General features: G+C 45.9%; 1 protein-coding gene across 34 annotated transcripts in view; it reads left to right on the top strand.

Annotated features, from left to right (window-relative positions):
* SORBS1 (sorbin and SH3 domain containing 1) overlaps positions 1-15,052 on the top strand; it is a 151,451-nt gene that overhangs the window by 114,502 nt on the left and 21,897 nt on the right. For 31 of the 34 annotated variants that reach the window (XM_081864151.1, XM_081864139.1, XM_081864138.1 and 28 more), the window contains 5 exons: positions 2,591-2,758; positions 4,899-4,945; positions 7,399-7,513; positions 8,402-8,527; positions 10,664-10,858. In XM_081864151.1, the coding sequence (XP_081720277.1) occupies positions 2,591-2,758; positions 4,899-4,945; positions 7,399-7,513; positions 8,402-8,527; positions 10,664-10,858 (651 nt within the window). The remainder of the gene's footprint in view (positions 1-2,590; positions 2,759-4,898; positions 4,946-7,398; positions 7,514-8,401; positions 8,528-10,663; positions 10,859-15,052) is intronic. The other 3 variants (XM_081864126.1, XM_081864145.1, XM_081864146.1) reach the window with 1 other exon arrangement.

The following is a 15,052-nucleotide window of genomic DNA, read 5'->3' as shown; positions in this document are numbered from 1 at the left end:
ATTCTTGAATGCAGTTTTGAAAGGTAAAAAACAGTATCGTACTCCACCCACCCAGTTTTCAGAAGTTCTTTTTAACTCTGCCTCGCAGGCTTGTTAAAAAGACGGCAAACAGGTAGTTTTGCCATTACGTGCCTCTCTTTAATGGTTCTGCAAAAGTGGGCACCCGCAACAAATGTGAAAAGCCTCTTCAATTTTTGCTGCACATTTCGGAACACTTAGAGGAAAAGGTGAATCAATTTCTGTTTGCACTTGCCAGCATTAAGATCACCTTGGATTTGCTGGTCTTGGTTTTCTTACCATGTGGCGTTTAAAACACTGGCGATTGCGATTGTGTTTAGACCCACACTGTGTTTTTCAAGCACTGACGGTCATTCTGCCAAGCTCAACCAGAGTTGAATCACATTATTCATTTGCTGGGCACACCTGTTGCTTTTGGGAGTGGCTGGATAACAGCCTAAGAACGTAAGAATTACCTTGCAAGATCAGAACAAAGGTCGATTGGACTGTTTTCTCAAACCACCTGTTTTTAACAGCAGACAGCCAGGTGCCTCTGGGAAGCAAGGCTGGAAGACAACAGTTCTTCTCTTACCGGTCCCCAGCATCTGGTCTGCAGAGATATATTCTCTCTGAACACTGAGATTTAACTTAGCTATCTCTGCTAAAACCGGTTGATAAATTGCTTTCTAAATAAATGAATGGGGCCCTGCAATAAAATGTTGCAGCGTGAAGTGCTCCTGTGTAGAGCACCAGCCAACTAGACATGCCCTTTTCCAGGGACCTTGGCCACTGGAGGTTTTTGTTTTGCCAATTTGGCCCTCTGTAGCCAAGCTACCGGTACATTGGAGGTGGTGGGGATTACTACGCAACTGCAGCAATAGAGTCCGCATGCTTTTGCGGCTTTGACTGCTGCTACCTCAAATGCTTTTTCTTCCCTGAATCCGGGGATTCCCTGTGCTTTGAAAATCCAAAAAGGAGAAAGAGGGAATTAAAGGAGTCACAATGGGCTCACAATCCACGTTAAGGCCCATAAATTTTGGGATTGCTTTCCTAAAACAAAATCTGGATAGCATTTGGAAGCAAAGTACATTTCTGAAGAACATGCAATCTTATTGAATATAAAGGTAAAGGACCCCTGGATGGTTAAGTCCAGTCAAAGGCGATGCGGGTGGCGCTGTGGTCTAAACCACTGAGCCTCTTGAGCTTGCCAATCAGAAGGTCAGCGGTTCGAATCTGCACGACGGAGTGAGCTACCATTGCTCTGTCCCAGCTCCTGCCAACCTAGCAGTTCGAAAGCACGCCAGTGCAAGTAGATAAATAGGTACCACTGCGGCGGGAAGGTAAACAGCATTTCCGTGCGCTCTGGTTGTCCCATTGCGCCAGAAGCGGTTCAGTCATGCTGGCCACATGACCCGGAAAGCTGTCTGTGGACAAACGCTGGCTCCCTCGGCCTGAAAGCGAGATGAGCACCGCAACCCCGTAGTCACCTTTGACTGGACTTAACCGTCCAAGGGTCTTTTACCTTTACCTTATTGAATATATACCATTATATATATATATTGTTCTTGTGCAAGCCTTGTGGTTCCCCCAGTCCTTCTGACACCTCCCTCTTTTGTGTGGATGTGGCTATTTTGGCTACAGGAGGGTCCACACCTGGGGAATGAGTTGGCTTTTTAGTACAATGTATATATGGTGGTTGTTACTGTGTGGAATGCTGCCATTTTCAATTCCAGCCGCTCTGTCCCACCCCCAACCCTGGTTTCCCCTTCCTTCCTAACAACCCACCCAACCCCAACAGTCACCTGTTTGTGGCCACCAAGCACATTCAGTCCTCACTGGGCTTTTCATATGTTTATGTGGATGGGGATTCTGATTTTTTTTTTTTTTTTTTTTTTTTTTTTTTGCAAAACCTTGAGGCTCCCATTGGTGGCGCCATTTTGGCTGCATAATCAATGGCTGCCTTAGCCTCGGCCTCAAAAACAGAAGGGAAGGTATTCCTGGTGATCACGGAATCACTGTATTTTTCGCTCTATAAGACGCACCCGACCACAAGACGCACCTAGTTTTTGGAGGAGGAAAACAAGAAAAAAAATATTCTGAATCTCAGAAGCTAGAACAGCAAGAGGGATCGCTGCGCAGTGAAACCAGCAATCCCTCTTGCTGTTCTGGCTTCTGGGATAGCTGCGCAGCCTGCATTCGCTCCATAAGACGCACACACATTTCCCCTTACTTTTTAGGAGGGAAAAAGTGAGTCTTATAGAGCAAAAAATACGGTATATCCTCCATGAGTTCTCCATCCTTTCTAAGCTTGTGGCCATTGCCGCAAGGATTCAGTTGTCTTGTGATCCTGCTCTCCAGACCAGACTTCTTAGGATAATGTCCAGTGTGCAGCATTTAATGATGTACTGTTATTGGGGTTGGGGGGGGGGACGACTTTCCGTTATGTTTGTTAGTCTGCATTGGAGAGAGGTGTGTTTTTTTAAAAAAAAAAAATCAAAGAGCAAACAAACAATAATAATAATAATTTGCTGGCAAATTTTGAAATGCCATAAACTAGATGATTTACTGCCCATTTTATGCAATTTCATGGCAGAAACTTTTAGAGGACCAGAGACGGCTCAGACGTGAGCAAGAGGAGGCTGACATTGCAGCTAGAAGGCACACAGGGGTCATTCCTACGCACCATCAATTTATCACTAATGAGCGGTTTGGGGACCTCCTAATTGTAGACGATACCGCAAAAAGGAGATCTGGGTCAGAGGTCTGTTGTGGTTGCCTCAGTCTGTTGCTTGACCCGATTCATATTTGCCTCTCATAGCGTTGTGCTTTTAGGCCAACATTAGCTATCCAAGAAGTGTGTTACTTTTTATTTTCCCCATCCGCGCTTGACTTAGAAACTGCTTTTTTTCGACTTTGTTAAAACGAATTAATAGCTCTGTACCAAAAGCTGTATGTACGTGTTAAAAAAGCATGCCTGCTGAGGATTGCTAGTGCACAACTTGTGATGCATGCCTTTGAAATATCCGTTAGTTTTATGGCAAAAATCAGAGGGCATTTGCTTCATCTTTTGCATCACGTAATGCTACATTCTCTCCTCGTCTCTGCCTTATGCTTAGAACTTCCATTGTCTTGTTGATCCTGACCATGTGATTGTCTTGTAGTGGATTAAACACTACTGTTCTTTCTCTCCTCTCCTTTCGTTAATATTCTTCCGGTCAGGAAAACCAAAAAATGACACACACACACACACACACACACACACACCCCGAATATCTCGGCACATTTCATTTACAAACAGCAAAAAGAGACAAAAGGGGGAAATGGTTTTTCAATGAGTCATATTTGACAGGAGCTATGCCACCTGCATGTAGCCTTTCCGCCAGAGCAATGTTGTATTGCAATCAGTGGTCATTTACCCCTTAGCTTATATGTGATGAATGCTGGGAATTGGCTTTTTTTAAAATAATAAAAATAAAAATAGTGATCCTTCAATACAAAAAAGCATTGCCTTTGCTTAAGATGCCGACTGGGTAGTATTTATTGCTAGAAGAATTTCACAAGGAGTGTTAAAAAGCAGTTCTGCAACGTTTCAATTAGCCGGTAAAAGAACCCTGAAACGTTGTTCTACTACGCTCATCTTACACTTTGATTTAGAATGGGTATGAGTGCTGGTATAAATCTGGAGGAATGTGTGTATGCAGCCCATAGGCAGTTTAAAATTGCCAACACCCCTCCTCTCTTCTCTGGATTAAAATATTATATATTATTATAGGGACGCAGGTGGTTCTGTGGCCTAAACCACTGAGCCTCTTGGGCTTGCTGATCGGAAAGACGGCAGTTGCTCAGTCCCAGCTTCTGGTAGCCTAGCAGTTCAAAAGCACGCCAGTGCAAGTAGATAAATAGGTACCGCTGCGGCAGAAAGATAAACGGCATTTCCATGCGCTCTGGTTTCTGTCAGGGTGTCCTGTTGCGCCAGAAGCGGTTTAGTCCTGCTGGCCACATGACCCAGAAAGCTGTCTGTGGACAAACGCCGGCTCCCTCAGCCTGAAAGCGAGATGAGCGCCGCAACCCCAGAGTCGCCTTTGACTGGACTTAACTGTCCAGGGGTCCTTTACCTTTACCGTTATAGATATTATTCCCTCAGAACTATAGAAGTTATTTCAATTAAAACCTCAGTTTTTTTCTCCATTGGCTTCTCCCTTTTGTCTCTTTCCTGCCGATCAAACTGACAATTCATGAGTGCAGTTCAGGTGAACAGGTAGCTGCCAGGAGATGCTTCCTTGGTAAATATCCAGAATGCTGTGTCAAGAGGGGCTCCTTGTCGTCTAGCTCCACCAAGCTTGCTGATATGCATATCAGAAGGGGATGTCACCCTAAATTCTGTGGGTCCCTGGAGCCATGTTTTTATCAGATGCAATGCATCTCTGCTATGCAGAGTGGATCGTAGCCTGTTTAGCAAACCCTTATCACTGGCCTACACAAATCTGCTTTGTGTTTCCTTCCGAAACTGGCTGGAAATGGTTTTTCTGAGACTTATTGCCCATGGTACTGACGTTCATTTTTGTGCATGGTCTCCAATCAGACTGGTTTTGCAGAAAAGCTGAAAAGTAAGCCCCCTCCCATTATTCACACCTTTTGCTTTTCATTTAGAGTAGAAACTGAGATTTTGCCACTGGCTGTTGAGAGATTGGGATTTCCCCCTCCCCACCTAGACCCTTAACATCCAATCAGGACTCCCCAGTCATTTAAGATAGCAAAACATCTGAACGAACCCTTCATAGTATTTTTGCCCCCATCCCACACCTGACCTTAGCATTTCTGTGGCTGGGATTTCCATACTATTTAAGGCCCTGTCCCAAGGAGTTGGCAATTGCTTTAAATGTGTTGTTTTTAACCCTTAGATGAGAGCTGCCAGAGCGAAGTTTGACTTTAAAGCCCAGACACTCAAGTAAGTATACATGTTTGGCTGCTTGCTTCCCTCCCCAACGATAGACTCTGGTTGTTAAACCAACAAAATGCTTCCCTGAGCTCCAGCCAATTTCTGTGCTCACTTCCAGTGATTGTTAACAAACAGAAGAGTATTGCTCTTTATCTTCCTTGTGACATTTAGGGGTGTGTTTAGGTTTTTAATGGCATAACATACGGAGGAGTTTAGGTTGGGAAAAGCTAGTACAGGGTAACAGCCTTCTTGTTTAACATTAAATTGAAGAGTTTCTCTTGAGAGCCAGTGTGGTGTAGTGGTTAAGACCCTTGGGTATAATGTCCAGGTTCTTGCATTTAGTAAGAAAGAAGATATCAGTCTGTACCTGTGCAAGTTTCTTGGTGAGGTTGATGGACTTCCATTTCATGCGGCTCAATGTGGTGCCTTCCATATTATCAGTTATAGATAGGTAGCCGTGTTGGTCTGCCATAGTCTTAGAATTAAGAACCCTCTACAATATGCAAGAAAACTATGCAGCACTTTCTCTAAGAAGCTGCTCAAACATCTGATCAGCGTTCTCTACTCTAAACAGAAGCTAATAAAGGAGGAACTCCTTGTATTGGATTGCAGTCGTTAAGAGTCGTCAACAGGCTCATCACAGCTATCTGCCAATCACCCATTCCCACCACCCTTCTGAGTAATACCCCTCCCCACCTTCCCACTATTTAGAAGGGTCTGGTGACTTCTGTTTCAGTGTATCTGAAGAAGTGTGCATGCACACGAAAGCTCTTACCTAGAACTAACTTAGTTGGTCTTTAAGGTGCTACTGGAAGGAATTTTTTTATTTTGTTTTGTTGTGGGGGAGGAAGGGAAAGGAAATTGTTAGCCGCTTTGAGACTCCTGAAGGGGAGTGAAAGGCGGGATATCAAATCCAAACTCTTCTTCTTCTTCTTCTTCCTCCACTGCTTAGAATCTGCCCTTCATGTACAACTCTAGGTAGTTTCATCTGTAAAGCGATACCCTCCAACATTTCTGCTATGAAAATAGGGAGGTCCTATTCAGTAAGAGGGGGTGCGGGTGGCGCTGTGGGTTAAACCACAGAGCCTAGGACTTGACGATCAGAAGGTTGGCGGTTCGAATCCCCATGACAGAGTGAGCTCCCGTTGTTCAGTCCCTGCTCCTGCCAACCTAGCAGTTTGAAAGCATGCCAGTGCAAGTAGATAAATAGCTACCGCTCTGGCGGGAAGGTAAACGGTGTTTCCGTGCGCTGCTCTGGTTCACCAGAAGCGGCTTAGTCATGCTGGCCACATGACCCGGAAGCTGTACGCCGGCTCCCTCGGCCAATAAAGTGAGATGAGCGTCGCAACCCCAGAGTCGGCCACGACTGGACCTAATGGTCAGGGGTCCCTTTACCTTTACCTTTATTCAGTAACAGCGACAACAACAACTTTATAATTGATAATACTTTCATCATTTCTACCCTGCCCATCTGACTTGGGTTGCCCCAGCCACTCTGGGCAGCTTCCAACATATATAAAAGCAAAACATTAAACATTAAAAAAACTTCCCCAGCCTTCAGATGTCTTCTAAAGGTGGTATAGTCACTTATCTCCTTGGCTCGGAGTTGCGTAACTCCATACCCTCCAGCATTTCTCTGATGAAAACAAGGGACGTCTTAAGGAAAAGCGGGACATTCTGGGATCAAATCAGAAACAGGGACGGTTTCTGTAAATCCGGGACCGTCCCTGGAAAATAGGGACACTTGGAGGCTCTGTAATTTAAAAGCTATGTGAGTGAGGTTGCTTCCAAGCTAGTTCTTCCCTCTGGTTTTTTAATCTTTTCTGCACTCACTTTTTATCAAGTAGCCAGACAGCTTGTTTGCCAGCCCATTGCATTCCACGGTTTCACACATTATCTTCCTGCAGGTTTTTCTAGACCCAATTTATGGTGATTTTTTTTTTGGTTACAAAATGCAATTGTAGCACCAGCCATCCTAGATTAGCTAGTCCAAGAGGCTCTTATGGGCTCCTTTGCCCTCAAGCATTTTCTGTTTGCAGATTCAGTCCAATTTATTGCTTCTTAAAAATAGTGGGCGGGGATTAGTGATGGAGAACCTTCATGCCAGTTTCTGATTCAGCTAGCTTCATCTAATTATTTTCATTTTTTAATGGTGAAAAAACTCTGGAGTGGAAGGGTCTTGAATATCAGGAATGCTGAATAATAATAAAGCGTTTTGTTAAATGCTTATGCATAATCTCCATGTTAATTCCATTTAATTGTGGAAAAACAAGTTGACTGGAGGGAGGAATTATTGAGGAAGGTTCTCTAGGTCTAGATGTGCCTCTTTCTGCTCTGCAAGAATTTGGATATGGGAAATCTCCAATAGTGCTTTCAGATAAGGGCATGCATATGCTACTTGAATTAATATTTACAAGAGATGCTAATTGCGCATTAACACATAACCTGTATGTTTTTAACAGGGAGCTCCCACTGAAGAAAGGGGATGTTGTTTACATTTATAAGCAAATTGATCAGAATTGGTTTGAAGGCGAACACCATGGCAGAGTTGGAATTTTCCCACAATCATACATAGAGGTACTTGTTTTTGTTGTGCAGATACAATGAGTCAAAGTGGTGAGACTTGGTTTGTTTCATTCAATTTATATCTCGCCCATCTTCCCAAAGGAGCAATTTCAAATAAGCCACAAGGTGGAACATTGGTGAGAAATATTTTGCGGCCACATTCATTGTTTAAAACTTACCCAAGATGCTTGAACCATTAAAACTGCTTTACAGTCACCCCTTTCTAGAACTATGCTTCAGATTTGTTCCAGTGTGTAACACAGAAGTTTTGATTCAGATGCAATGATAAACCACCACTGGATGTTTCTTGGGACTTACATAATTCATCCTTTTCTCATTTTTTCCCCCACAACATTCCAAAGGGATGGTTTCCAATTGCCAAACCATGGTTTAGACATTGCATCTCAACCGAGCCAGTCAGAAATACGGTCAAGCTATCTTGCACATCCATGAGACGCGGGTGGCGCTGTGGGTTAAACCACAGAGCCTAGGGCTTGCTGATCACAAGGTCGGCAGTTCAAATCCCCATGACGGGGTGAGCTCCCGTTGCTCAGTCCCAGCTCCTGCCAACCTAGCAGTCTGAAAGCACATCAAAGTGCAAGTAGATAAATAGGTACTGCTCCAGCGGGAAGGTAAATTGCGTTTCCATGTGCTGCTCTGGTTTGCCAGAAGTGGCTTAGTCATGCTGGCTACATGACCCGGAAGCTGTACGCTGGCTCCCTCAGCCAATGAAGCGAGATGAGCGCCACAACCCCAGAGTCAGTCACAACTGGACCTAATGGTCAGGGGTCCCTTTACCTTTACCTTTATCTATCTTGCACATCCACATCTAACCTGGTATTGGAATCCAATGACTGGGGTCCTCATATCTGCCTTTTGGTGTGTGTGTTTTTTTTATAGCTACTCCCTCCCACAGAAAAAGCTCAGCCTAAGAAAACATCACCAATACAAGTCCTGGAATATGGAGATGCTATTGCCAAGTTCAATTTCAATGGTGACACTCAAGTGGAAATGTCCTTCAGAAAGGTACAGGTGTCTTTGGATCATGGAAATCAGTGAGAAAGGTCCCCCCCCCCCCCCGTTTCTTTCAAAGGAGGTGTTCTATTTTGTTTCCCGGCTGCCCTTATCTTGCTCCTTTGTAGCTTGTAGTCTACGGTGACACTTACCCATGGTTAAGCAAGGCTGCTGGATTCACATGTAGTGCCAAGCCATAATTGAAAGAAACCAGGCTTTAGAGTTTGGTTTGATGGCGAACCGTGGTTAGGGTTAACACATGCTGCGAAGCTATGTGTTTTCTCCAAGGCTGGGACGCCCCATCGAGTGGCAGGAGGAGACCTGGCTCCCAAGAAGGAGCACCAGGCCTGAAGCCAGGAGCTCTTGATGGGATAAGCATTCTTGTGAGCAGGTGGACTTTGCTGCCTCTGTTCAGAAGTGTGGCGGGTAGGCAGGATTGTTTGCACAACTTCATGTTATAATAATAATAATTTATTATTTGTACCCCGCCCATCTGGCTGGGTTTCCCCAGCCACTCTGGGCAGCTTCCACAAAGACCAAAAATACACTAATATGTCATACATTAAAAGCTTCCCTGAACAGGGCTGCCTTAAGATGTATTCTGAATGTCAGGTAGTTGTTTATCTCTTTGACATCTGATGGGAGGGCGTTCCACAGGGCGGGCACCACTACCGAGAAGGCCCTCTGCCTGGTTCCCTGTATCTTGGCTTCTCGCAATGAGGGAACCGCCAGAAGTCCCTCGGTGCTGGACCTCAGCGTCCGTGCAGAACGATGGGGGTGGAGACGCTCCTTCAGGTATACTGGGCCGAGGCCGTTTAGGGCTTTAAAGGTCAACAGCAACACTTTGAATTGGGCTCGGAAACGTGCCAGGAGACAATGTAGGTCTTTCAAGACCGGTGTTATGTGGTCTCGGCGGCCGCCCCCAGTCACCAGTCTAGCTGCTGCATTCTGTCACCTTCAAAGGTAGCCCCACATAGAGCGCATTGCAGTAGTCTCAGATCCCGGTTCCCTGATCCTGAAAGCCTTGTCCCTGAGCTGTGTTTAGGGAACCTTGGAGCTCCTCTCCTAAGTTGGCTTGATCCTTGCTACATTGCTGGCACCCACGGGCATCTGGATTAATTCCTGCTCTTCTCCTGTTGCAGAGTTTGCACGGTCAGTCTGCTGGAGAAAAGCTTGGCTACTTCATTTAGAAGAAAGTGCACCTTGTCATTGTTCTTGGGCGAGAGCCAGGGCAGTGATCTTAAGCATACAATAGTTGCCTTTTTCACCTTGTGTTCTGCTTCATTGTTGGGTCTCAGACTGGAATTCAGCAAGTACCAACGTCTGACAATAGCTTTGTGGCTATTCCTGGAATCCTTCCCTCTTGTTCCCCTCCCCAGTATGTTCCATTGCAGTTTGGCCACTGGTCCAGGAGTTGGGTAGCCGCAGTCATGCTCTCTGTTGCCCCCTAAAAGCAAACTAGAGGGTCTGCAAATCTGATTTCAAATTGGGATCATGTGTCGAATCCCTTTTAGCCATAGCTGTCAACTTACAGATTTTAAAATAAGGGGCCAGCAGCCTCGAAAATAAGGGATCAGCAGCCAAAATAAGGGATTCTCCAGGCACAGGTAGGTTCAACTTCTGAGCCCCTCCGAGCCAAAGGCAGAAAGCCCAGCCAGCAGCCAAACGAAGCCTCAAGCGGTGGTTCCCACAGCGCATTAACCCGGCAAAGGGGATGCAGCAAGGGAAACCACCGTCACCTCTCCGCTGGGAAGCGCTGAGCAAAGGCGAGTCCCCAGGCAACGCGGCCGATTTGATCGGCACAAGGCATGCAAGCTCCACCCCCCCAGTCATTCTTAGACTCCTTATTGGGTGAGCAACGCAGCCAAGCAACACAGTTGGAGCCTCCCTCCTCCCTGGCCGGCAGGGAGGGAGGGAGAGGAGCTGCTTCCTTTGAAACCCGGGAAATTTAAGGGACATCATCAATAAGGGACAGCAGTGGGACATGGTGCTGGGATAAGGGAGTTTCCCACCAAATAAGGGACGGTTGACAGCTATGGTTTTAGCAGTTCTGTGCAAACCAAAAGCATAGGCGGATGTGCAAATTCAGCTTTCCTACCTGAGCAGCAGATCAGGAGCTTGATCTGCCCATTCATACTTTCTCCGCAGGGTGAGAGGATCACACTGATTCGACAAGTGGACGAAAACTGGTATGAAGGGAAAATTCCCAGCACTCACCGCCAAGGCATCTTCCCCGTCACCTACGTGGACATTTTCAAGCAGCCTGTGCTGAAGAACACAATAGACTACAGCAGCCTGTCCTTCTGCCACTCCCCAAACCGCAGTCTGACAACATCCCCGCAGGTACCTGCTCTGAATCCAGCCTTGCGAACCCGTAAGGCGTTGCTGTTTTTTTGCTAGAGAGTCCCTTCCCCTGCTAATAACTCTTGGGTAGTAAGGAGAACACATTTACCAGCGGTATATTCAAAAGATACATCTTTTGCCTCGCCCCGTATGGAGTGGCAGTTGTGGAAAGTGTTGACAATAAACTCACCGTTTAGGAAAGTTCAAACGACCTGTTTCACACACGACACTAAATCAGGCCTTGCTCTGAGAGAGGAGATTGTGGTGGCCTTTCTCGGTTCTGCTGCTGCAAGCTAAGCATGTTGGCATAGCCCAGGTTTGTGTGTTTGCCTTGTTCCAGACAAACCATGACCCATAACCCAAGAATTGTTCTTGGTTTACAACTTGTTGTTTGGGGAAGGCAAACCATGAGCCCAGGTTCAGATGATACCCTGAGTTAAATCACGGCTGTTCTTAAAGCAGCAAAGCAGCATCGGGAGCAGAGGAGCAAGGTAGCCCCAAGCTCTTGAGGAGCCTGCACGCCCATTCATTTGCATTAAGCCATAGTTTGGCTTAGAGTTACATGCAAACTGAGCCAAAGCGATTTCGGCAAGAGTCATACAATTGTACCTTAAACAGGGTCATACAATTGTACCTTAAAGGACTTTGCCTATGCATTCCTCCTTAACTTTGAGCAGGAATTGGAACTTTGCACCAATAATTCTAGTGCGGCAGAGTGTGTACATTGCTCAGAGGCAAGCACAGTTTTAGGAAATAGTTTTAGAAATGGCAAAGCCCAGAGGATAGCCTTATACTTTTTTAAAAAAATAAGCAGCCATGTGGTAAAATTGGTAAGCACCCACTTCTTAATGAATCACACGGACATATTTTTAAAATAGTTCCTAAACAGCATAAGCACGGGTAGAAAGTAATTATACATTTCCCCCTCCTGTTCCAGCTGCTCAGTATCTACCAGAGCAATGCTGACTTTGTTCCTAGAAGGGTGTTGTGTTATGTTTGGGATTTTAAGAGACGCTTCCCGAGCCGCTACAGAAAATCTCCTGGAAAGCAGTTTGGCAGTGGATGAGGAACAAAAAAAGGAAACAAGCACATGCGTGATAAGAGGGAGGCTTCCGTTCCTATGAAAATATTTTGCCTGCCAAGCCTTTAGATGACAATCATGAATGCAGTTAGGCAGCTTTAGTCTTTCTGAAGACCACGAGATGGATTCCGCCTAACCGGTAGGATTGCAGCTTTAGATGGGCAGGACCGACTGGGTCAAACTAGTCCTGAAATGAGCAACTGATTGTCACTGCAGTTTATTGTCCTGTACCACTGGCCCAAAGGAGGGCTCTTAGGAGTTGGGTTCACAGGTATCAACAGCGCCAGAGTGATCTGTTCTAGTGCTTTTATTAAAGAAGGGTGTAGACTTACAGCAAAGCAGCCTGTTGGGTCTCCTAGCTTTGTTGGACGGACACTACACCCAAACATACATTCTGTATATACACAAAGCAGCATATATTATCTAGGACTCCCCATCACTTAAGGGACGTGGGTGGCGCTGTGGGTTAAACCACAGAGCCTAGGACTTGCTGATCAGAATGTCAGCGGTTCGAATCCCTGTGACGGGGTGAGCTCCCGTTACTCAGTCCCAGCTCCTGCCAACCTAGCAGTTTGAAAGCACATCAAAGCGCAAGTAGATAAATAGGTACCACTCTGGCAGGAAGGTAAACGGTGTTTCTGTGCGCTGCTCTGGTTCACCAGAAGCGGCTTATTCATGCTGGCCACATGACCCGGAAGCTGTACGCCGGCTCCCTCGGCCAGTAAAGCAAGATGAGCTCCACAACCCCAGGGTCGTCCGTGACTGGACCTAATGGTCAGGGGTCCCTTTACCTTTACCTTTTACCCCATCACTTCCTCTGCACAGGTGGCAAATACCCATGTCTTACAGATAGCTCCCCTTTTTGGACTCAGAACTCAGCACCCCAGGCCCACAGAGAAGGCCAATTAGACGATATCAAAGCAAATGAATATTAACCCATATGAGCTTATTGCTACAACTACTACCAATTAACTGTGGGGTTTATCTTGACTACCAAAATGGCATAAGCAGAGCTTGCAGAACAGTTCACCTTCGGTTCCCCACTGATTTTCATGAGCTTCAGGTCTGATTACAAATGATGCTTCTGTAGCATCAAGACCTACAGAGCCAGAAAAATGCCTTTGTATCAAGTGTAACCTGCTGGTTACAGCTCTCAGGGCTGGCTCATGGGGCAGTGTTGGGCAGGCTGCATCACCCTTTGTCCTGTGACATATGCAAAGCTTCTGGAGATGTTCTGACCTTGGGATTTTCACATTCGTTCGCCTTTTCAGATTATAGATATATACATGTGCGCAGTTGGAAAAACCGGAAGGATGGGGGGGGGTTTGAAACTGAGTCAGCTTCAGATTAAAATAGGGGTCATATAGTTTGTTGCATTTATTATGTCAACAGACATATTTGGTGAATAAGTCCCCTGTCTATTGAACAAAGCCAAATTCACGCAAAACAAGAATTTAGAGTTGTATCAAATGTTAGTCCTATTCAAGATTAGGCCTCTTGAAGGTAATGGACACAATTAACCGAGGACCATTGATTTCAGTGGGCCTACTCTGATTATAACTTAAGAGTTTCTATACGGCAGACATTCAGACATGGTGGAAAAAGGAAGGCGTGGGCCTCATTGGCACCCCTGTCTTTAAGTACTTTAAGAACAGCACAGGTGTAAAGTTCTCTGTTGTTCCACGTCCTGTATCCCACAATGCTTCCGGGAAGCACAGAAGCCATAAAGGCATTAGCCATCCCTTGCTCTTCCTCCCCAGAAACCGCTAGTCAGTAGCCAAGCGCCACTCAACCTGGCGGTTCCCAGAGAGAAGGTTGTGGTGGCCTTCCTCCTCTGTTCTGCCGCTGTGAGCTAAGCCTGCCAGCCGAAACTCAGGCTTGTTTTTTTGCCTTGCTCCAGACAAACCACGAGCCACAACCAAGAATTGTTCTTGGTTTACCACTTGTAGTTTGGAGAAGGCCCGGGTTCATGGCTGATCTCACCGCAGCAGAGCAAGGAAGTGTTGTCAGGCTTGCTATCTAAATCCTCTTGCACTGTCACGTCTTGTGATTGCAAATTCCAGAGATTACGTGTAAATAAGTGTTTCATTTTCTCTTTCCTGCATCTATTCTTACTCAATTTAGTCTTTGCATAGAGTCTAGGATTTTCACGGAGGTAGAAAGAATTCTTTCAATGCCCTTTCTCTACACTGTTATAAATCTCTTATCATGTCCCTCCTTTTAGTAAAGGGACCCCTGACCACCAGGTCCAGTCGTGACCGACTCTGGGGTTGCGGTGCTCATCTCGCTTTATTGGCCAAGGGAGCTGGCGTACACTTCCGAGTCATGTGGCCAGCATGACTAAGCCGCTTCTGGCAAACAAGAGCAGCGCACGGAAACTCCGTTTACCTTCCCTCCAGAGCGGTACCTATTTATCTACTTGCACTTTGACGTGCTTTTGAACTGCTAGGTTGGCAGGAGCAGGGACCAAGCAATGGGAGCTCACCCCGTCGTGGGGATTCGAACCGCCGACCTTCCGATCAGCAAGTCCTAGGCTCTGTGGTTTAACCCACAGCGCCACCCGCATCCCTGTCCCTCCTTTTAGTCACCTGCATCTATAAGACCCCAAATGCTCTCAGTTTTTTCTTGGGAAGGCTGACCCTGGTCATTTTTTCTGGATTTTTGTGCATCAAAGCTCTTACCATTTTTCTAGGTGGGGTGACCAGTACTGTTCCAAATGTCACTACACCAGGAAGGCATTAGAATCCTGGCCGTGTTATATCCCGTGGCATTCGACATTCATTATTATATTAATTACTCTCCCTTCTCCACAAGGTCCCAGGGGTGGGTTACAACAATGTCAAATACAACATAGAAAATAGTTCAAACCAATTGCAATCGCAAACAGAGCTATTGCTGCAGTACACAGATGTAACATTTTTCGCCACCCCAACACTTGTTCCTAGTCATCATCAGTATAGATGTGAAGCTGCAATATCTGTCCCAACATGTATCACTTTACACTTCCTCACATCGAAAAGGAAGAACAGGAGGACAGATGGAGGCAAAGTAGGAGTGCAGATGGCTGTTTACTCTGCCAAAAGCATTCTGACACCACACCATATTTTTTAAAA

Source organism: Podarcis erhardii (assembly GCF_964252035.2).
Source record: "Podarcis erhardii genome assembly, chromosome: 5".
NCBI lineage: Eukaryota > Metazoa > Chordata > Lepidosauria > Squamata > Lacertidae > Podarcis > Podarcis erhardii.
Note: the sequence above shows the minus strand (reverse complement) of the source record. Positions and strands in the feature narration are given on the sequence as shown.